The sequence below is a fragment of the Cynara cardunculus genome, assembly GCF_001531365.2.
Source record: "Cynara cardunculus var. scolymus isolate 2C chromosome LG 7, CcrdV1, whole genome shotgun sequence".
In the NCBI taxonomy this organism is placed as follows: domain Eukaryota; kingdom Viridiplantae; phylum Streptophyta; class Magnoliopsida; order Asterales; family Asteraceae; genus Cynara; species Cynara cardunculus.
Window position 1 is genome coordinate 9,016,474 of NC_037534.1, and position 22,340 is coordinate 9,038,813.

At 36.5% G+C, this 22,340-nt stretch overlaps 2 protein-coding genes across 4 annotated transcripts; one reads left to right on the forward strand and one right to left on the reverse strand.

Annotated features, from left to right (window-relative positions):
- Positions 1–2,035: 2,035 nt before the first annotated feature.
- Positions 2,036–11,104, reverse strand: LOC112515400 (aspartic proteinase-like protein 1). Of its 3 annotated transcripts, none has more exons than XM_025122195.1 (10): positions 10,596–11,104; positions 9,748–9,865; positions 7,273–7,514; positions 6,919–7,146; positions 6,649–6,787; positions 6,499–6,569; positions 6,308–6,407; positions 3,436–3,499; positions 3,105–3,176; positions 2,036–2,555 (listed from the first exon to the last, which is right to left on the reverse strand). In XM_025122195.1, the coding sequence occupies exons 1-10, from the start codon at positions 10,919–10,921 to the stop codon at positions 2,308–2,310; spliced, it is 1,608 nt and encodes a 535-aa protein (XP_024977963.1). In that variant the 5' UTR covers positions 10,922–11,104; the 3' UTR covers positions 2,036–2,307. The 3 variants fall into 3 exon arrangements, with proteins under 3 accessions (XP_024977963.1, XP_024977962.1, XP_024977964.1); XM_025122194.1 differs by having other exon boundaries at positions 9,736–9,865; XM_025122196.1 differs by lacking the exon at positions 3,105–3,176 and having other exon boundaries at positions 9,736–9,865.
- Positions 11,105–14,842: 3,738 nt separating this feature from the next.
- LOC112515401 (50S ribosomal protein L29, chloroplastic) lies at positions 14,843–19,791 on the forward strand. Its single transcript, XM_025122197.1, has 2 exons — positions 14,843–15,218; positions 19,418–19,791. Exons 1-2 carry the CDS (start codon positions 14,880–14,882, stop codon positions 19,607–19,609), a joined length of 531 nt encoding a protein of 176 aa, XP_024977965.1. The 5' UTR covers positions 14,843–14,879; the 3' UTR covers positions 19,610–19,791.
- Positions 19,792–22,340: the final 2,549 nt, after the last annotated feature.

The window sequence follows — 22,340 nt, forward strand, 5'->3', positions numbered from 1 at the left end:
TTATGATTGGTTGAATGAGGTTTGCACGGTTTGTACAAATTGAATGGTTTGCATTTGATCGCTCCCATATATATATATATATATATATATATATAAACACTACTAAAACATAAATATGACAGTAAGAAGCGGCAATACAAAAGTGTGTAAACTATAAAAACCCCTTATTCTTATTAGTTTTGATTTTATTTTTGTTAGGTTTAAGTCTGACGAGAATAATATTCTACAACTAGCAATTCATTTACAAGGAAATTTGTTCGTGGTAAAGACAAGATACACTTGGACCAGAAAAACAAAAGATTCCGATCCAGAGTATACTTCTATTCATCAATTAAGTAAATAACTATCAAGTTATTTTGAGGTCATATCAAGTATTCAGAGTTAGAGCATGTGGCTACAAACCACGGTGTCGGGGGTTCGTCCGAAGAAATGGTTCATCGAAATAATGAGTCACCATTGATATCGACACCAGAAAAGTTCGGGTAGAGCCAGATCTAAACGTTGGCTAGGTAAGCGCCCTGTAGTAAGAGGAGTAAAGCTAAAGTTCCATTAAAGAGCGTTTCCACAGGGTAGAACCTCCTGGATCCGTGAGATAATTGAAGTGGTGTTTCCTTGTTCCCATTAAGAGAAAAATGGAACCTCCCGCCTATTTGGCACCTAAATCTGCGAGCGGTAGTGGATGAAGCGGAAGCAAGAATGTCGACTTGAGTAACACAAACATCCCTTTGTTCGCCCAAATTTATTTTTTTAATAAATTATTCGCTACAAAATGATTTTTTTAGTGAATACAGGCGCGACGATCAGTTGGACATTTGATTAATTAACATCTCTTTTTTTTTTATGACCAATCATATATACCATTTTTATTTTGTCAGAAAAAACTGAGGACGGGTTTTTGGAGTTAGCTCACCTTCGCGGGATCACGATCCTTCAATTCTCGGGCAATCGCACCAAAAACTCGAGTTCCAGATAAACTTATCAACAGATTCTCTATCCTCTCTCTTTCCATTTGGAGAAAATGGCTCCTTTTAATTGACGACTAGAAAAAGATATTTGAGAATTATTCAACTTGAGTTATGAGTAGGTTAGCACGGTTAATGATATTAGCCTAATTATTAATTACACGGCCTTGACTATAAACTACCGCGAGAGAATTGGTGTTTTACTACCAATCACAAGTTTCAGGTTGGGCATAGTATTACAAATAACCTCAGGGTTTTTTCAAAATTGGCGAGCATTTGGAAATGCAAGTATCTCGACGAACAAAATGTCTGTTATGCTTGAGCTCAGTTGGTAGAGCACCGCTCTTGCAATTGGATCGTAATCCATTTTTTGGTCCTTATTAGGTTTAGGTTCAGCCTTAAATTTTTTTTTAATTGGTTAAAAGCACTAAGTGAAATATTCGGTTTTTTAGAATTTGAAAGCGAGAACTCGGAACTTACCCGACAAGGAATTTCGCTACCTTAGGACYGTTATAGTTACGGCCGCCGTTCCTCGGGGCTTTGGTCGTCGGCTCCCCTGTCATCAGGTCACCAACTTCTCCTTGACCTTCCGGCACTGGGTAGGCGTCAACCCCCATACATGGTCTTACGACTTTGCGGAGACCTGTGTTTTTGGTAAATAGTCGCCCAGGTCTGGTCACTGCGACCCCCTTTGTGAGGAGGCACCGCTTCTCCCGAAGTTACGGGGCTATTTTGCCGATATATATTCTAGTAGACAAATCGTTTGCTACAATTTTTTGACGTTAATGTAAAATCACATGTGATTTTGTACATTAACGACATTTTTCTTGTTTTCTTACATAGTTAGCGTCACTTTGGCGTCCAGGTCGTTGATGAACCTCGTCGATCATCTCCTTATTTACCATTCAAGCATTCCACCGCAACAACCACAAACCTCTACCATAAAAGCATCCGACCACGAAAACCAAAACTGTAACCGCTCCTTCCCCTACTGCGAGTCTCCGCCCTCGTACTCAACCATCTCTGGTTCCCCCTTATTAGATCATATTAAACCAACCATCGAGAAGCCAAAATTTGTTATCAACATTCATAATACATTACCACACATACATAACCCAAAATTTGTAACTGATATATATCGACCAACCAAAAACCCTGATATCTCTCGGATACGAATGTTGTAATGCACGTGATACTAGAAACTAGACCAACATCATCCCCCTCGATATATTTACGTGAACGCATTTAACTTATACTCGACATATTACATTCACTCATTATACCATTTCCACAAAGAAATCCAAGGATAACACACCACTGATCTAACATATGACACTCCTACAAGCTAAAAAATGGTCTCGTATTTACATCGAGTGAGTTGATGAAATAGTAGCGGCACAAGAAGCAGTACCTTGGATAGAGAAGACCAATTTGACAGAATCGAGGTGGCTGAAGATTTAGAGGGAGGAGCCCTTCCAGCAACCGCAGGGGAAACGGCATGCGTGCTAGGGGTCCTTTGTTGCTCCGTTGTTGGCAATGAAATTGGAGAGCTAGCATTACTTCCTGTCGTTTTCTCACCCTTCACCGCTTGACCTAAAGAGACACCATCAAACTTCAACCACTTGAAAATGGATATTCATATCCGTGCGATTATTTAGGTACAAGAATACAAATGTCCTTAGAGGTCACCTGTTCCAAGTCCCCTCTGGGCCACCGAAGGGTTTGTCTGACTGTTAACACTAGGGTCCATGGAATTAGTCGAGACTCACAAGCTAACCCAGATACTCACGGGGTTACCAAAGAAAAGCACAAATGTCTCTATAGGACATTCGTTGGTTTAATAATGTATAGCAACTTTTTTCCAACTAACGATTATGGTAACTTTGGCTGGAAAACTGACATGTCAAACAATATAAATACATTGCAAGTATTTGTTGGGTCAATTCCGAAACAAGTTTTTGTCACATTCATTAACCTTCATCATGGTTTGTCAAATTAGTATGGCTAATAGTATATTTCTTTCTATGGTAACACACCCTCTTAGTAAATAATGGTTTTAATGATGTTTATAATAAACAAAAATACGAAGATGATGTGTTCAATTATGTCATGCCGTTGGTCTAATGTGGTTGATGTACTTACATTTTGAACGTGACCACCCAAGTGTAAGATTTTCTCTATCAAAAACCAACCGATATCCTTTCATGAAGTTCTCTGCACGAATATAAATCGAACCAAGAGATTGTTATTGACTTTGTGCAAGAGAAAGGCTGGTCATATTCTTATTGGGTAAAATGTGAATAGATTTAGTGGGGGTGGGGGAAGCATTGAACATTCTTAAAAGGAAGCATGAATTGTAGTATGTTCTTATACTACTGTTAGATTCCAACTAGAAAGATAGGTTCTCAATCCTCATAAAGTGATAAGTTTGGATATTATTACATAAATATTGGAAAATTTTGAGAATGCTTACGTCCAATGATTCCCATCTCATTAGGTGATGATTGAATGGCTAAACAAAATCCAACAAGTCCTCCCTGTAAGACAAGACCCACGAAGATATTATGTTCTTGCTTAAAAATGACAAACTCAAGTGCTGCTTTCAACCCGTCAAAAGAGTGTTGCTATTGCTACATACAAGACTACACATGTTTCAAGTACTTACAATGGGGATTGTATTAATAGGGAAACAGAAAATAAGTGCTTATGTAATTTGAGCATAGCAACCTCCTATCAGCTTAGACACTAAAAATGATATGATAAAATATGATGAATGTATGCATATTGAATGACCATATAGTTTTCACTAGTTGTTAGTGACTTGAGCAAGTGCAAACACATGAGAGACCAATGATCTCAAGTTGCAACTAGGGGTGTAAATGATTCGAGCTTTTAACGAGCTCAAGTCGATCTTGAACAAAAAAAAAAGCTCATTTAACTTTACGAGTCGAACTTTGCAACACTAATGTTCGACCCGGCTCGTTCAAAAAGCTTGATTAAATTTTTCGAGTAGAGCCGAGCCATACGAGTATCCCTTTTTTCGAGCCAAGCCATACAATAAGGAATATTTAAAAAATCATTGCCAATGCTAAGTTTCAAAACTAGGTCTTGTGATATCGACCCAATGCCTTTTACCACTAATACAAGTGTTTGTTCCGTTCATCCTTTAATATTAAATTAATATAACAACTACTAAGCATTAAAATTAGCCTGGTGCCTTTTCAATTCTTGAAACAGCGTTTCATTCTTCTAAGTGACCTTTATAAATGTCTCATCCTCTGTCAAATTTCTCGAAGGAGTGGACGTACAAGTTGTGTAAGTCTTCAATCATTGGAAATCATCAACTCAATCAAAGAAACAACAGCTTAATCAGATGCACACTAGCATTTTACTCTCAAGCTTAAGGGCATTTCCTGTAGCTGGTAATCGGGTATGCAAGCTTGAAAATATGGTTTTTCTTCTCACCAAAAAGCTTTTAACTATATCAATAGTTGAAACCTATAAATTTACTTCAGGATAATCTCAATTCACAGTTTCGATTTAGGTAGAAATCATAACCTATAAATCTCGAGTAACCGTAACGGTTCGTAAAGGGAAATGACTGCTGAAAATTATGGGCAATTATCAGGCGGTAGCAAAATAAACAGATCAGTTACAAATTGGTGGAAACACCACTGATCAACATCAGTGGGTAATGTGGCATCAGCTGCTGCTGATGGGCACATTCATCAGTGTTACTGAACACTAATGAATAGCCACTTATCTACAACATGACACTAAAATCATTAGTGCCAACCCTCTTAAATTCCTTTTTGTTTCGCTGTGATGCCCCGAGCCCTGTGACAGTGGCCTCCCTCGACCCTGCCCACCACTTTCCCCTAGAACCCACCAAGGGGTGCGGCCCCCTAACCCGTTTTATAGCTTGACTATCAACCCCTCATTCTCTTGGGAATCAAATCATACAAAATAGCCAAATGATTTCAGTCATATTACTAAAATCACAAACAAACCGAACAACCCCCTAGTCTATCTAATTCATGTTTATCTTTGTCAGCCTTGGCCCATGTGTTGTTAATGGATGAGACATACCTTTTTCAGAAAACAGATTGTATGAGGATTTAGGCATGTACAGATGATACTATGGTCCATTCAACCATGGACTGAGCTAACAAACATTACTCATTGATCAATTCCTTTTCATATTGGGTTCCATCTGCCCATAGATCTAAGAAAACATTTATCAGACCACGAATATGATGCAGTGACAACATGAGAAAACCATTGAGGTCTAAATTATAAGCAATTACACATATGAAACTTCCCAAATATGTTGTCGTGACAATATGTTGTGTGTTAAACCTGTCTTAGGGGCATGATTCATTCATGTTTAACTAATGGATTTTCACACTGTGTGCTTATTACTTTTTTGCAAGCACATCAACGAGCATGATCAACAAAGAAAAATAGATATTATTTCTATAGGGAGCCCAAATTAATCTTTCTGCCAAAAAAATATCCTATTTTCTAAAAATACAAAATCTTGATATAAGAAAAGAAACAAAATAATGGTTGTAAAGGAAGCAACTTACTCCTATTTCAGGAAAACATAATTTTATATCTCAAAAGAAAACTAATTACATCCCTACTCGTATCCCAATTTATCTCTTTAAATCACATGATTCTCTTTTCCATCAATCCAAATCTAGAATATTCAGATGACAACAGGAGGATACTTCATTGGCAGCAGAACACTCAAAGAAACCACAACTCTGATGCCTTCAGTTTAAAACAACCATCGTAGCATACATATGTTTTACCACCCTTGAGCACCTATACAAATAGCATTGCCTAACTGATGCCTTAGCCACCATATTGGGTTTGTATTTCTAACTCTAATGATGTCGAGTGAAATATGCAAGTTTGAGAACACCTTCATAATCGGAAAATTTTCCATTCTATGTCATTCATGCCTAAAGCTTCCAAATTTTCCCCATAATGCAGTTGCAACATACAGAGACATAAAAGAACCAAAAATTGTAGACTCGTGGATTGACAGCGTTACAATGTAGAGGTTTATCTGGAATGCCTAAAGAAGATGAAAAGACAATTTCTAAGACTGAAGGCTAGCAACAATAGATTCAATTTAGCTTGCAATGCAACACCAGCCAAATACCATTCCTCAACCATAAAACCACTTCCCCCCACCCATAGACAAATGTGTTCTGATAAAGAAGATAAATGAAAACAGGTAAAGCACACATGATAACTTAGCAACGCATCGTTATTATCCAAACATACATTTAACATTAAAACAATGAAACATAATAACATTTTGAAATACCAACCTGACTGTCATTCAAAACAAAAAGTGGATCATGGACCACGAAGCTGTTGTTCACTGCAAACCTAATAGTCACTGATGGAATTTCTGGCAACTGCTGAGAACTGTTTTACACCAAATCACAATGAATAGACAAAGTAAATCATGAAAATGCAAGAAGTGACTCAAAAACTATTCTCTTTCTCGTGCAAATACCTGGACTTGTAACAATGTTGAAAGGGTAGGTCTTCAAAATTATATTTTGTGGCATTTGCTTGTCTGTCAAACTATGAGAACAGAAAAAGCAGACAGTCATGAACTAGAACTTTACAATTAAACTGCAGAATCTAATTGCTGGAGGCTTACCTCTTCAACAACCAGTTTATATACTCCATCTGGAAGGAGTGTAAAAGTAGTTCCACTATCAAATTGAGCTCTGAAGGTTGTCTGGTCTAGACAAGTAGTACCGATACAGAAGTTCTCTACTCCAATTATGTAGGCAATGCTGCATGACCGTCCACACCATTAAATAATTGGGTAGAAAGACTTTCATGCCAAGTTTATAGCATCATATAAGTTTGACATCCAAAAGATAAAAGATAATAAGTGCCTTAAAACCATGTAGATGATCCATACTATTTTCCATCTATTGGCAAAAATGGAGTAGTTCTTTGGCCAGCTAGTCCTTGATCGCCAAAATATATTTCCCCAGTACCAGCCTCGCCAAAACACAAAGAGAAAGCATTTCTTGTAACTCCTGATTTGGCAAGGAAGCTTGGAACTGAGACCGCACCAAGCCCAAGGCCCAGAACACCATCAGGAGCAATACCATCCAAGTAACCACCACTCTGCTCTCGACCACATCTGCATTTAATAACTACCATAAGTAAGTCTCATTGAGTACCTATACAGGAAAAGCCCATCTTGAGACCATAATCAATTAAGATATGTAAATCTGATGGGAAGTTGAAGATCAAACAGAGAACATACCCTATAATGACCGGAGCCCTTACATAGGTGTTAGATGCATTAACACCAGCTGATGCAAGGTGCAATATGTCTTCAACCAGTGATCCTGAACTGGATGTATCTGTCGTGGCATATTTAACAGTGTAAGGGCAAGACTGCTTAGAGCTTTTGCAAGTTGGACCTGATTCACACAGCTGATGGCTGCAGGTTATGCTTTTGCTTGTACTTGAGTGAGATGGATTGTATTCATTCAGATCATTGTCCTGCATAATAGATGCCCCAAATACCAGGGAGCACCTGCAAATCAATCAATTTGAATAAGCGCTAAAACTGTAACCAGGTTTTGTGTACACCTCTTTGACAACTAATATGGAATTATTGCATCCCCTTGAGGTGGAGTCTATTAGCTGTGTGGAAGGGAAAGGTAGACACACAGACGGCCTTGTCTAAATTGTATGTTACATGAGAATGTGAACACATAAATGTGGTGGCGCAAGTGTGTTTGATCATTACTAAGTACGATATCTCCAAACACGAATGAGATAAGCACGTTTTCTTAATGCATGGATGGTTTTTCATTCCTATTATTAAACTTTATGGAAGAATAAGCCTTGGTCAGCTCATTCTCAGAAAGGAATGCAATTATGTTAGATGGGAGAGAATGTGCATGGGAAAATAACAAAACAACCAGGGACAAACATATAAATACAGTGGCAACAGTTAAAAAAATCAACTATTTCCTATAATGGCTTTACATTTGGGCAAATCCTTCCCAATTCTCATAACAACCCATCTATTTGAAAAAGATGTTGTACCAAATGGAAAAGGTTATCAAGTGTGAGAGCATCCACGCAAGCAGAAGATATTCCCGCATTTATACAAATATATGGAGAGGGAAAAATAAAGACCAAGGACGTTATCACACAACTTCCTCACATCTTAAAGCTTTTGCCTCTCGCACTAGCATATTTGATGCAGCAAACATGAGAAATGTGAGAAAAAACAAATGGAAGAAGAGCGAGAAGTAACAATATAAGTAACAACAAATATGATTAGTAATAACAAAAGCATCATGATAAATTTGTCACTTGGCCTCCTTTTTCTTTCTAAGAAATTATAGAGAGCGAAGAAAGAAACCGGTAAAAACTATAACCTAAAAGAAAAACGATTAGCCATATTAGTAAACTCTAGAATACAAAACAGAAAAGGGTACGGAACGTAGAATTTTTATTTGCCAAATTTCACAAATGAGTAAAATTTCATCTTTTATCTTGTTGATAGAGGCTTCTTGATCAATCAGGAATATATTAAAAGTGTCGAATGTAGTACAGAAGATGAGATACACATGATTGATAAGAGGAAAAAGGGTCGAAGTTATTTATCCTTCCTGAACACTACCTTCTCTCCGTTGGTTGACTAGGGACAGAATGGAATTGCATACATATTTGGGAAAGCTACAAATGATGATTTTCTATGTTTTTTCCTGTCAAAGTGACTTTTGAGGCGATGGAAAGATGGATTTATGTAAAGCAATATATATTTTAATAATAGAAAGCAACAAATCTTTCAGAGACTTACGCTAAAAGAACTTTTTTCCCTGATCTCAGTTTGTGGGTGGTAGGTTTATATTAAATATGCATTTGTATTTGGCAAAAAAGTGTATCTGTAACTAGTATACTTACAGTATACAGTAGAAGCACTCTCTTATTCTGCAGCTTCATCCATCCATTTGCTTCTTTAGACATGTAGAGATATTATAATATTTTTGGGACATTTTTGGTATGTAAAGACCCTAAAAAGGGTCGACACAAATGGATTCACATTTTTTATTTCAGGGCATTAGCAAGAAGAGACACCAATACATAAAGCTAGTATCTCAAACTGAGAGGATAAGAACTATGATATGCAAACATATGCCGAAAGATGAGAAGACCTAACCTTGATGTACTAGGGATTAAGAGAAAGATGTTACCACTTATCTTGGATATTCATGAAGCTCTAAAATGATCATTCACGTCTTATCACTTATTCACTTCTAAGGGTTTCTTCAAGATTATAGATCATAAACTTCACAATGTATATGCTATCAAATACTCTTGTAAGTGGTAATTGCCTAATTGGTGCAAATAACTTCAAAAATAATGTGACATTCCCTTTAAAACTTAACAATAGGAAATTTTGATGTTTGCCTGTTGAAGCGACACAGCCGAGAAGCGTAGGTCAAATCTGAAAAAGGCTTCATCCTAGGCACAACTTTAACCACTTACCATATGAAGTTAAATAAAGATTCTCCAATAGATTAAGATTATAAAGATAATTCCCATAAAAATTTACGAATAATTAGGATAAGCATCACAGTTTCAGAACATATACAAAGATAAAATGATAATAATAATAAAAGAACCACCAAGTAGAGGAAATACGCAAAAGTAAGGTAACCTGTATAAGACCAGAAATATAAGTAAGGCTGGTATACTGACTAACATAGTATCTTACTGAAAGTGGAGCACACTGCACACAATCACATGGAAGCCAGAGAAGATCACTTCCAGTATCAAGTGCAACAAGGAAAGAAACACTCGGCACCCCTACAGCAATCCAAGTATAATGTAACCTGTGACAGATACCAGCTTAGTGAAAATAACGAAAAACTGGCAGGAAGACGTTATCATAACAGGAACTAAAACAAGAGCACCATTTAAAAAACTCAGTGTGTTAAATGAAACAAGCTCTATACAACATACCCCCTTGTGGGATCTGTATCATGAATTATCAATAAGATGGAATAAGGTCACACATATACACAATGTAGTCAATTTCAGTAAAATGTATAATCAGGGAACATGGATTCTCTTGACCATTGACTTGATAATATTCCTTGCTAAAAGACTGTAACATAGAATTATCATCTTTTATATCGTTGATTCTGAACCATATCACAACAAAATTAGCGGATCTTATTTGTTGTATTATATTGACCTAATTTTAACGTGCTTGAAATTCAAGCAAACCCTACATCATTTAGCTTTATTGTACTTCTAGAATTCAACTCTTGTAAAGAGAAAGAAACGCTTTTTGAAAAAGCAAAATTTCATCAAATAAATAGGAAATTCTTAGTTAAACGAAAACATTGAGATATTTCTTCAATCCATTTGTGTGAAAATACTACACAAGCGAACCAGCAGATGACGGCAGACAAAAGAAAGGAAGTTTCTTACGGCGTAAACGCTCATGTTTCTAACTATGTGTATCGATCCAATTATTAGCTCGTGAAGTTTTTCTATCGCAGACCCAGTACAGAAAAATTACTAGGAAGCTTAACAAGTGAAAGCAAGAGAATTAACCATCCAAGTTCATTTCCGCCAGACATAGTGACGCTGCCCGCAGACGGAAACAAGAGTTGATGCTGAGACCCAACGTTCATCTTCTGCCTTTCAACATCTCTCCTCACAAGCCGCCGATAGTAACCCAAGCTCCCCTCCTCAGGCCAATCATCGACCACCTGTCCCTCCCTCGAAACCCTAAGAGCTCTCATTTCATCAGAAAACCGATGAATCAGTCTGGAAGAGTACGTCACATGTGATTCTGCTTCTGCCGATACGCCACATTCCACTAACAGAACCACTACCGCCATAGATACAGCAACAAAAACAGCTGGAGCTGCTTCCATGGCAACTTCAATCAAAGTAACTGCAATGCGGTGAAGATGAGAAATCAAAGTAGCGAATCGAAGTGATAAGATCTAGAGTAGTTGATAGATGAAAGGAAAAGGTAAAAGCAGAAACGTATAGGCATGAAAGCTTAGGTTTTTGTGAGAGCGGTGGAGATGGAGTTCAGTGCGACAGAAAAGAGAGAGTAAAGCAAAAATGGAAGGAGAGGCGCAGTGCGCACACACCGGGAAGAAGCGTCAAAAAAGAGGAAATATCATAGCCAATAGAGTAAACTACGTTTTTAGTCCCTCTAATTTGTTAAAAGTTGCTCTTTTTATCCCTATTTCTTTTAAACTTACAGTTTTCATCCTTATGGTTTATAATTTATTGTTTTTTCATTCTTATGGTTAGAGAAACATGTTCCCCCAACATACCAAAACTAGTTGTCACCCCACCGGTTCCCCATCCCTGACCCCCGTTTAAGCCCTTTGTCTCCGAACCTGTCCTGACCAATCCTCGATGGGTTCAGGGGAAAGAAATCTTGACGAGTCCAAGAAACCTGTTGGGTATAGGGCTGTAAACGAACTGAACGTTCAGCGAACCGTTCGACGGGAAGTTCGTTTATTTAATAAATGAACGAAAATGAACAAATTTTTTTGTTCATTTAATTAAACGAACGAACATGAATAAGAGTCTTGTTCATTCATTTATGTTCGTGAATGTTCGTTCGTTTACCGTTCGTTCGTTTATATACTAAATTTCATATATAATCTTTTGTTTATTTACTTTGAATTCAAATAATATTTATTTATGTTCGTTTAGCCCTCCGTTTATATTCGTTTAGCCCGTTCGTTCGTTTAGCATGTTAACAAACGAACACGAACACACCTGATTTCTAAACGAACGAACACGAACACAAAGATTTTCGTTCGTTTACCGTTCGTGTTCGCTCATTTTTTGGTTAAGTTAAACGAACATGAACAAGCCTCCGTTCGTGTTCGTTTACAGCCCTAGTTGGGTACCCGTTTAGTAAAAAAACAATATATTTTAAAATTATAATTATAATAAATCGTCATTATATTAACTATCAAAATTAAAAATCAAGTTAAATTTGTATATGCGTATATAACTAATTTTTCTTTTTGATTAATACAACAAAGTTTTAGATTTTTAGATTTTATATTAATTTTGAGCGGGAAATCCTTGATCTTATAATATTGCGTAAATTACTTTTTTGGTCTTTGTGGTTGCCATTTTGTTTCATTTTTTATCCCTTAGAGTAACTTTTGTTTAATAGGTCTGTTGACTCAGGGAGTATTTTCATCTTTTTAGTAGTTCTTTAACTTTTAATTAAAATAAAATAATATAATATCATATATATTTATATACTAGGGCGATCCGTGTATTACACGAGATAATTTTAAAAAATTAAATCATGTCAGAAAACTTATCTTACATATATGAATAATCATCGAAAGTACAATGCTACTTCAAATTTGTACTCTTGAAATAATTTTGAAGTATAACTCTGAAAAATGACTCTTCAGACTTAAATTTGGAAATGAAACTATATCAATAATTAGTTAAAATGAAGTTAACCTTATAATAAAATTAAATTTAGAAATGAAACTATAGTAGTAAATTGAATTTAAACTTAGAAGTAATTTAGAATGACTATTCATATTTGTACTCTTGAAATAACTTTAAAATAAAACTCTTCAGACTTCATAACTTTATATAGGCAAACCAGAAGCTCTGTATGCACTACGCAAAGGCTCTGCATGGTGCTCCGTCTGAAGAAAAAAAAAGACTTCAGAGTTCGGGTGAGCTAACTACGAATAATGACTCTTCAGACTTGTACTCTTGAAATAACTCTGAAGAATAACTCTTCAGACTTGTACTCTTGAAATAACTTTGAAATATAAAATCAATCCCACTAAATCAGAGTTTAGACTTCCAAGTCTGAAAAAAAAAAAGACTTCAGAGTTCGGGTGAGCTAAGTCTGAAAAAGAAGACTTCAGAATTCAGGTGAATTAAATTTGAATAATGACTCTTCAGACTTGTAGAAGACTTCAGAGTTTAAAATTCTAAGTCCGAACAAAAGATGATTTCAGACTTCTTTTCTAAGTCTAAAAAAAGACTTAAGTGTTTCAAACTTCTAAGTTTAAAAAATAATACTTCAAAGTTCATATTTCAAGGTTCGGGTGAGCTAAGATTATGAAAAAGTAGACTTCAAAGTTCGGGTGAGCTAACTCTTTGGAATGACTCTTCAGACTTGTACTCTTTAAATAACTTTGGAGTATAACTCTAAAGTATAACTCTGAATAATGAATTTAGACTTGTACTCTTGTTATAACTCTGAATAATGACTCTGAAGTATAACTTTGAAGTAAAACTCTGAAGAAACGACTCTGAAAAATGACTATGAAGAATGACTCTGAAGTATAACTCTGAAAAATGACTAAATACCCTAACTTGGGTATGAGTGAAGGTGTGGGAGATAAAAGCCTACATGGTAGCTGATAATTGTATTCACTAATAGCTATCAACTCCATTAATCACTCATTGTTGTTAAGTTTCATCCATGTAATTCTTGACAAATTAACACATGTTGTTTCACTTGGATGAGTTGGACTTAAATGTAAGCCAACACAAATTTATAGACCATTGAGTGTTACAGATGGCTATAAATAATTGCGTTAACCTTTATGGGTTGCAAACTATATGGAGAAAACTATAAGGTTTGATGTGCTCAGAACTGTACTAAATTGGCTGCTGCTAGCAAACGGTGTAACTTGAACCTATAAAGGGGATTGTTCAAGCCAGTGATGGAAATTGAGAACTATTGCTGTAGCATCCCACCGGGTCATGTTGTAGCAAGGTTCTCTGCACTTAGTTGATAAACTCTAACCTAAACTTGCACCCTTGTTTTCATTTAACTGTAAACATTTCCAGTAGCTGTTAAGTCACTCAAAATCATTCATTCGAATTCACCATCTGAAAATCTTACTTTAAGTTTGACTTCTTAGAAACCTTACTTTCCTATCCCGTGGATCGATTTCTGACATTCTTATCATTATTACTTGGTTAAGACTATATTGGGAGAATATGTATACTTGCAAGGTTTCCCAATTACCATAGGCTTTTGAGGTTGTGTAAATCTGACAACATCAGATAATCACCATGATGCTAGTGGCCATCGAGAGAAACGGGAAAAAATGGCTGACTATGATGCGGAGCTTTGATGACGGTGGTGATGTAGAACAATTTTTTTCCTGATTTGTGCTTGTGCTTATGTGTGTGTATATATGTATGTAATATGTAATATAACACACAAACACATGTTTTATATATATATATATATATATATATATAGATATATATATATATATATAATATAATATATATAATAATATATTCCTTATTTTTAAAGGAGAATATAATAAAATTAGAAAAGACTTAAATGCCCTAATTTAACACCATTTTTAAATGAAAGTTAGTGTGAGGAACCAAAACTGTAACAAAGTGACAACGATAGAGACAAAAGATGTGATTTAATTCAAAATAGAACAAAACTTGATAATAAGTGACAACCATAAAAACGAAAAATGTAATTTACTCTAAAATCAATAATAAATACGTTCAGTAAAATAACCAAATTACCCTCACATGCTCAACACATGAAATAACTTAAAAGAGCCTCTTTAACGGCCATTAGTCTGAGAAACAAAACCCATAGCAAAATACAAACCATAAGATTTTTGTAATTTCTAAATTATAGGGACTAAATCCAGTAGATTTGTAAATCAAAGGGACCAAATTTACAATTTACTCATCATTGTTTATTTATTTGATACCCAAACATTGATCACCCGATCTGACCCGACCCGACGCAAATCCGGATGTACCCATATATCGCAATATCCTTATCTCCAACAATCCACTCTACAAACGAGGCACCAATAACACAGCATCAAGATGCTCACCCTCTCCATTGCTTCTTCCACTTCCGCCATTACTGTTACTCCCAAGACCTTCTTAACTTCTTCAAACATTTCCAACAAATCTTCCTTCAATGGCATCCGAATTGCTCACGTTCTCCCCTCACCTGCCTTTCGAACAACAACAGCAACAACGCGCCAATCTGTTGTAATGATGGCCAAGAAAGAAGAAGAATTGAAGGAAATCAGAGCCAAAACCACTGAAGAAATCAATGATGAAATCGTTGATCTCAAAGGAGAGCTGTTTATGCTCCGTCTTCAGAGGTCGGCCAGGAATGAGTTTAAGTCGAGTGAATTCCGCCGGATGCGTAAAAGGGTATGATATTATTTAGCTTCGTTTATTGGATTTAGGGTTTTTTTGAATACCTTGCAAATTTACTCGTCATCCCCAACCAATTGTCTGAACAAACTTGGGGTTTTGTTCTTCAATTGGAGGTACATTTCATGCTTTATAGTCAAAATTTGAATTTATGACACTTGATTTCCAATAAATTTCTACAGGTTTGAAAACAGTGATTAGGGTAATGCTAGTATCTTAGTTACAGAAACTAGAAATATTAATAATTTCCATATTGTAGAGCTGTAGAATTCAATGTATCAAGTTTCATTTAGTGGTACAATCATTTGTTCCAAGTGGAAAGCTCAAATAATCTTGAAATAAACACTAACTGGAGGTAGGGATGGTGATTTGGCCCGACCCGGTGGGGAACCCGGTTCACCCGACCCGGACGGGGACGGGGATTCCCCGCTAAAACGGGTACCGGGGCCGGGGATCCCCGGTAGAGGAAAACCGGGGCCGGGGCCGGGGCCGGGTATTGTATCCCCCGACCCGCCCCGCACCCGGTATATATATAAATATTAACATTTTGATTATTTGGGCTTATAATTGATATGTGCGGCATGTTGGACTTATGGACTTGGGCTTTGTAATTGATATGTCCAAATTTCAATCCTCTTCTACTCTTCTTGACTAGATATGATGTAATTATATTAACACTTGTTTTAAATTTTACATTTCTTTGGATTATTGTTAATTTTACAATTTTATTATTTTTATTAGGCAAGACTAGATATGATGTAATTATGTTGTTATGTTGATCATGCTTAGAAAAAACTTATTAATTTTTATTTGACCGGGTGTTGACCGGGTATTGACCGGGGGTTGACCGGGGTTGACCGAAAGTTGACCGGGGCCGGGGCCGGGGACTGTGTGTATAAACCGGGGCCGGGGCCGGGGATTGCAAACCCCGCCCCATCCCCGCCCCGTTGCCATCCCTAACTGGAGGGAGTCTGAAACCCACAACCCTTGTTCAACAAAGACATTTGGTAGCATTGGGTCAAAGAAACCCTGTAGGAAACTTCAAGTTCTAAGTAGCTTACTGGAGTTGTAGTTTGCCTTCTGGAAACAATGAATAGGGTTACCAATTTGTTTTTTCTAGAAATAATTGCCCAATTTAGAGTTCTAGAAGTCGATGTTCGAGTATGTGATCATTTGCTCCAAAAATGTTCTAAGAGGGCAGTTCAAAATTTGAATAGTCTACTGTAGTTGAGTATGGTGCCATCCCAAAATTGTAATGGTCAATCTGAACTGATGCCCATGAGTTCTATCCTAAAGTTTTGATCATAATCTACAGCATCAAGTTAGGGTCCTTTTGGTTTGCTGGATTTTGTAGGATTTGGAATTGAATCTCATTCCAATCCGGCGTTTGGTTTAAACGAAAGTCCGGGATTAAAATCTAGGGAATTCTATGAAATCCCACAAGCATTGGATTTAGAAATCGCATGGGTGGTTGGTTTTTCTTGGGATTTCATAGGATTTGTTTGTAAAAATGTTTTAAAACATGTTAAAAAAAAATTGTTTTGTAATAATCAATTAATAAAAGGTAATGTTATTATTTTTATAATTTGTTTTTTTATTCATAAAATATCTATAAATAATAGAATTCAACTCTATTCCAAATCGTACAAACCAATCAAACTAAAAATTCCAAATCCTTCCATGAAAGCCAAATCCCTAAAAAACATTCGGTCAAACCAAACGGGCCCTTTTAGGGTTTTAGTTACTAGTTTAACCTGGATGTGGTGCCACTCAAAGGGTTTAATCTATTCAAGATAATTACGTATTTACAAAATACCGTCTCAATTCATCCTAACTGGTGCTTGCTGTTGCACCAGGAGCCGTTGCACCAGGTGTGTCTAGGGTTGGGCCAGGAGGGTCTCTTAACGCCACCTGTTTCAGCTTGTGCTTTATAGTGATTGCTCCTGTTATCTGAGAAATGGATCTACATATATATTCACTCTCTAAAATAATGAATTGCATCAAATATATTTATTTTTTGCTAATAATTATTGATTTATTTCTTAAGTTGGTGATTTTCTAGGCATATAAACTTTGTGACACCCCCAAAATCCACATTTGCATATATCATTAAATACAATTTCCACATTTGGTCCCAAATCTAACAAAAGCTATGATATAGAAATAGCTACCAAATTTTTCTTCCATAATCCCATATACAAAACTTGTATTAATAACAAGTATGCACGTACAAGTAATAATACATTATCCCAAAATCCATATGTAGACAATCATATATTTCTTCATAAATACCCCTTCCCCTTATCATTTGATTGCCTGACCTGTAATGCACATTTTAAAACACCAAAATGAGGGTTAGACCTTGAGGTCTAGTTAGAAATTCCTTTGATTGCTATTATAGGGTGAAAATCATCAAAACCCTTTTATAAAACCCATATTTGTATAAATAACAAATAAACAACGTTTTGACAAAACAACCCTCTTTTGTCACATCAAACTACAAAATACCCATTTATTGCATAACACATAAACTTAATGCTTCATATAAATCAAACCATAATTCCCTCACATCACATTAGGTTAGATAACCCCATTTCCTTGCAACATGCTGGTGGAGGAACCCATCTCATCGCATCACACTGGTGCGATAAACACACACCGGGTGAGACTACCCTATTTCCTCGCATCATACAGATGCGAGAACCCATCTCATTGCATCCCACAGGTGCGATAAACACAACTTGTTGCATCACAAGGATGCGACAAACACACTCCTCACATCACAAGGATGCGATAAAAGCAACTATCGATGCGATAACCCAAGTCCTCGCATCACACTGGTTTGATAACCCATGGTCATCGCATCACAAGGATGTGATAACTGATAACAACAACTTATCGCATCAATAAGATGCGACAACCCTAGTCCTCGCATCACACAGATGCGATAACTCAAGGTCATCGCATCACAAGGATGTGATAACTGATAACAACAACTTATCGCATCAATAAGATGCGACAACCCTAGTCCTCGCATCACACAGATGCGATAACTCAAGGTCATCGCATCACAAGGATGCGATAACAATTTGACATATGATCAAAAACCCAGATTTTACATTCCATTGATTATGCCACCCTTATCGTGATATACACCTCTCCTTGATATGCCACCCTTATCTTGGTATACACCTCTCTTTGATATGCCACCCTTATAACCAAAATACATCTCTCCTTGATATGCTACCCTTATTTCATTCACTTGATAATATCATATCAAAACCCAAAATATGCTAAAAATAGAATAATATCAGTTTTCAAACTTCCCATATAAAGAACCATACGATTCTATTTTCAACACTGAAAAATGAAAGCTTTTAATATAAAACTCACCTTGATTCGCTGAAAGCAATTAAACAGCAACAATCATTCAGAATTAGAATCACATAATCAACTTCTTTCTCCCCTTTTCGGTTTTGTTTTGCTTTAGCTCAAAACACACACAAAAAAAAAGCTTTTCTTTGCTTTTACCATCTTTTTCACAAAACCTATGAGATAAAACAATATCTCATATAACAATTATAAACCATAAGAGGCGGTGGATGAATTTTAAACAATTAAACACATTAACAAAATAAACCCCTCAACTTCTACCCGAACTTGTAACCGATAAACCCGGTTATCACACTTTGTTTATGTTATATTTTGTAAAACGCCTGTAAATCAAGAAATACCCAAAAGAGAAACTACAATAGATGGAATACAAGAAATTTAATGTGGTGGTTAAAACTTACTTCTTTAGCCCATCTAGTAGATCTTTGTGCCTTTTGTTTTGGGGAAATTGCATGAATGTAACGCACTTTGGTTCAATTCCTATTTTGTACAACGTATCTCCCAGACCTTCATTTTGGTACCTCATACGTGACATGTCAAACATTTAGGTACCTAATTTATATATGAGAATGCGTGAAAATGCAACTTACTTTGTTTTGATTCCTATCGTGTTAACGCCTTGTGGTCTAAATGTTTGATATATCACATTGGAGGTACCAAAATGAAGGTTATGAAAGTATGTTGTTGCACAAAATAGGAATCAGACCAAAGAACATTGCATTTTCATGCAATTTGCTGTTTTTTCTCTCTTCTGCAAAATTTCATCAAGAAAACATGATTTTTGTGAATATTGATGTTGATAGGTTGCTCGTATGCTGACCGTTAAACGAGAAAGAGAAATTGACGATGGTATCGGTAAGAGGCTATCAAGGAAGCTTGACCGGCAATGGAGAAAAAGCATTGTGCCAAGACCACCTCCATCCCTGAAGAAGTTACAGGAAGAAGAAGCAGCTGAAGAAGCCAAGGAATCGGCATCGGCATCGGCATCGGCTTAACCCATTACTCGAAATGTAAGCGATTTAGTTTTGATTATCGGGATTACAGTTCTAGCCGATTTAGCATCACTTGGATCATAATTTATCAATCTTTTGATCTTTCTCCCTCATGCTTGTACCTTCATATGGAATGGAAACGTCGATCAAGTAAATTTTTTTATATATGGCATTATTCTACATTGTCACCGGAAGGTCAAGCTCAGTTATCGGGTTGGTTTGGTCACCGGAAGGTCAAGTTGAGTAGGATAAACCGGATTCGGTTGGTTTGGTGACTGGAAGGTCAAGTCGAGTGGGATGAGCTGTGTTTGTTTGGTTTGTCACTGGAAAGTTAAAAGACCATGTTTGACAACCATAAGCTAGTTTATTTTTTGAGTACATCGACAATTACAAATTACAAAGTCGTTTGGTAGGTCATAGCCCATAAGCTAGCTTTTTGAACAATTACTTTAAATAGCGTTTCAAGAAATCGGTCGTTTTTTAACTTGACTTTTAAAAATTCATCTCCAATATGGATATAATTATGAACACGTCGTACACTAAATTTGTCGTTTTACTATTCATGACATCGTTTTGATGTTAAATTTAGTGTTCTGTTGAGCATGATTGATGTGCTGAAAATATTCCAAAAAGTTTACCAAACGTTTAACGGCAAGTCACCATCTTCACTTACGACTTAGATGGGAAGAGAAAGAACGACCGATGACTGCTTTTGCTTCGTTTTCAAACGACGGCAGAAAAGGAACAACAACCGATGACCAGATCTGCTTCTACTTAGATTTCAATTGACAGGAAGAAAAGGAACAAAGAAATATGCTTTGATTTTAGAGGATCAATTTCTCCCCCAATGTCCCAGAGGGTTCTGATTTCAAGGTTCGATTTCAAATAGTCGGTCTTCTACTTCGACTTTCCATCATCGGACTCCCCTCCCCCAACCTGCTTCTACTTCTATCTCATCGTATCTACTACTGCCTTTTGTTCTTGATTTATTTACTGTTCCCTCATTTAAGGATTTCACCATTTCATCAGACTTTCCATCGTCGATCTCCACAATAAGCATAAATCAAACTAAAATCGGAACAAAAATCTTATGCAGAAATCGAAGTAAGTAGAAATCATACCTGTCTTCAATCGATTGGAAGCAATTGAGAGAATGGAAGAAAAATTTGGGTAGGGTTATTAAGATGAGATAAACCAATTGTCATGGGGTATTTTTGTCATTTACACAATTTTGGATGAAATGGATTTCAATTCCATCAGCTTTAGAAGGAATGGTGAAATCCTCAAATGAGGGAATCTTTGGAATTCAATTCCATTCTATGGGTAACCAAATGTTGGTATGGAATTTGGTCAACGGAATTGACCATTCCAATTCCATCAGATTCCAGTGGATTCCGACGAACCAAATGTCCCCCAAGTTTGCACAGAGATGGACATGAATTTTTGAATGTGTTAAAAATAGATTATGATATATTTTAATTAAAATGAAGTGATGGTTTTATAAATTCCAACAATATAATATTTTGAGACATAAAATAAACAGTTATACATATTCAAACATTTGTCAGTTTACAAAAACAAACAATATTTTTTTGGTTTAGATTTCAATTTTTTTTACCACCTCTTATCAATCAAAAGTGAAATAAGATTTCAGATTTTAATACCTCTTAAAAACAAAGAACACCTAATAGATTTCATTCTAAAAAAAAGACATCTTGAAAATGAGGGTTGGATTCCAATGAAAACGAGAGTTAAAGTGAGAAGCGTAAGAAGAGATTTTCACCCTTAAATGCACATTAGAACGAGATGCACCAGATCAAACTCTATATAAAAACGATTCATGATTCAATTAAAAATTAAAAAATGATCAAATATATAAATAACTTATTACACTTCTTATCTTAACTTTTTTCTCAATAATCTATACTACTTTATAAACCGGATTTATCAAAAGTCTTAAAAACAATTTTTAATGCGTAAAGTACTATACATTTATGCACAAAGTCTTAAAAGTCTTAGGGACTGTTTGGCAGTTGCTGAATGGTTTGGTGCAGAATGACTAAGTGGTCAGAATGGTTAAGAGGGTCAGAATGGTTAAGTGCTGAATGAAATAATGTTGTTTGGTAACTGTTTTCTGAATAAAAGCAAATTACCATTTTAACCCTCTTTGTTTTTTTAGTGATCATCTAGTTTCATTATGGTTTACCTAACGACTAAAAATTGAAGAAAGAAAACCTAATGGAAGAAAACCTAATCGAAGCTGTGCTACTGTTAAGGGACTGGCGACCAAAATCGAAGCTGTGGAAGGTCGCCGGCGATGGAAGCTGTGGAGTCTCACAGGCTATCACCGATCGAGCGACAACCAAGACGGGGACGGAGATAGTGGAGGCTACCGGAGACGGAAGCTGTGGAGTCTCACAATCGAAGATACCATTGACCATCACCAATCGAGCGACAATCGGCGAGTCTCACAGGCGAGAGTCTCACAGGCTATTTTCCGGTCACTACCAGAGACGGGGACGGAGATGGTGGAGGTTGCCGGAGACGGGGACGGAGATGGTGGAGGCTACCGGAGACGGGGACGGAGATGGTGGAGGCTACCGGCTACCAGAGACGGAGCGACGTGCGTGAAGAGAGGGTTGGGAAGAAGGGGTGGGAAGGGTAATCTTGGAAAAATAGAAGTCTGAATGGTTGAGTGAACCATTGGATGCAAAATGGTTAAGAGGGTTATGTA

Bases quoted from the DNA above. Each gene is read 5' to 3' on its own strand.
- LOC112515400 (XM_025122194.1), bottom strand. From the start codon at position 10,921: ATGGAAGCAGCTCCAGCTGTTTTTGTTGCTGTATCTATGGCGGTAGTG. The intron at 3,177-3,435 runs GTAAGCATTCTC...ATATTCGTGCAG, and splicing joins TGAGATGGGAATCATTGGAC to AGAACTTCATGAAAGGATAT. The intron at 2,556-3,104 runs GTAAGTACATCA...GTGTCTCTTTAG, and splicing joins TGGGTGGTCACGTTCAAAAT to GTCAAGCGGTGAAGGGTGAG.
- LOC112515401 (XM_025122197.1), top strand. From the start codon at position 14,880: ATGCTCACCCTCTCCATTGCTTCTTCCACTTCCGCCATTACTGTTACT. The intron at 15,219-19,417 runs GTATGATATTAT...TGATGTTGATAG, and splicing joins TCCGCCGGATGCGTAAAAGG to GTTGCTCGTATGCTGACCGT.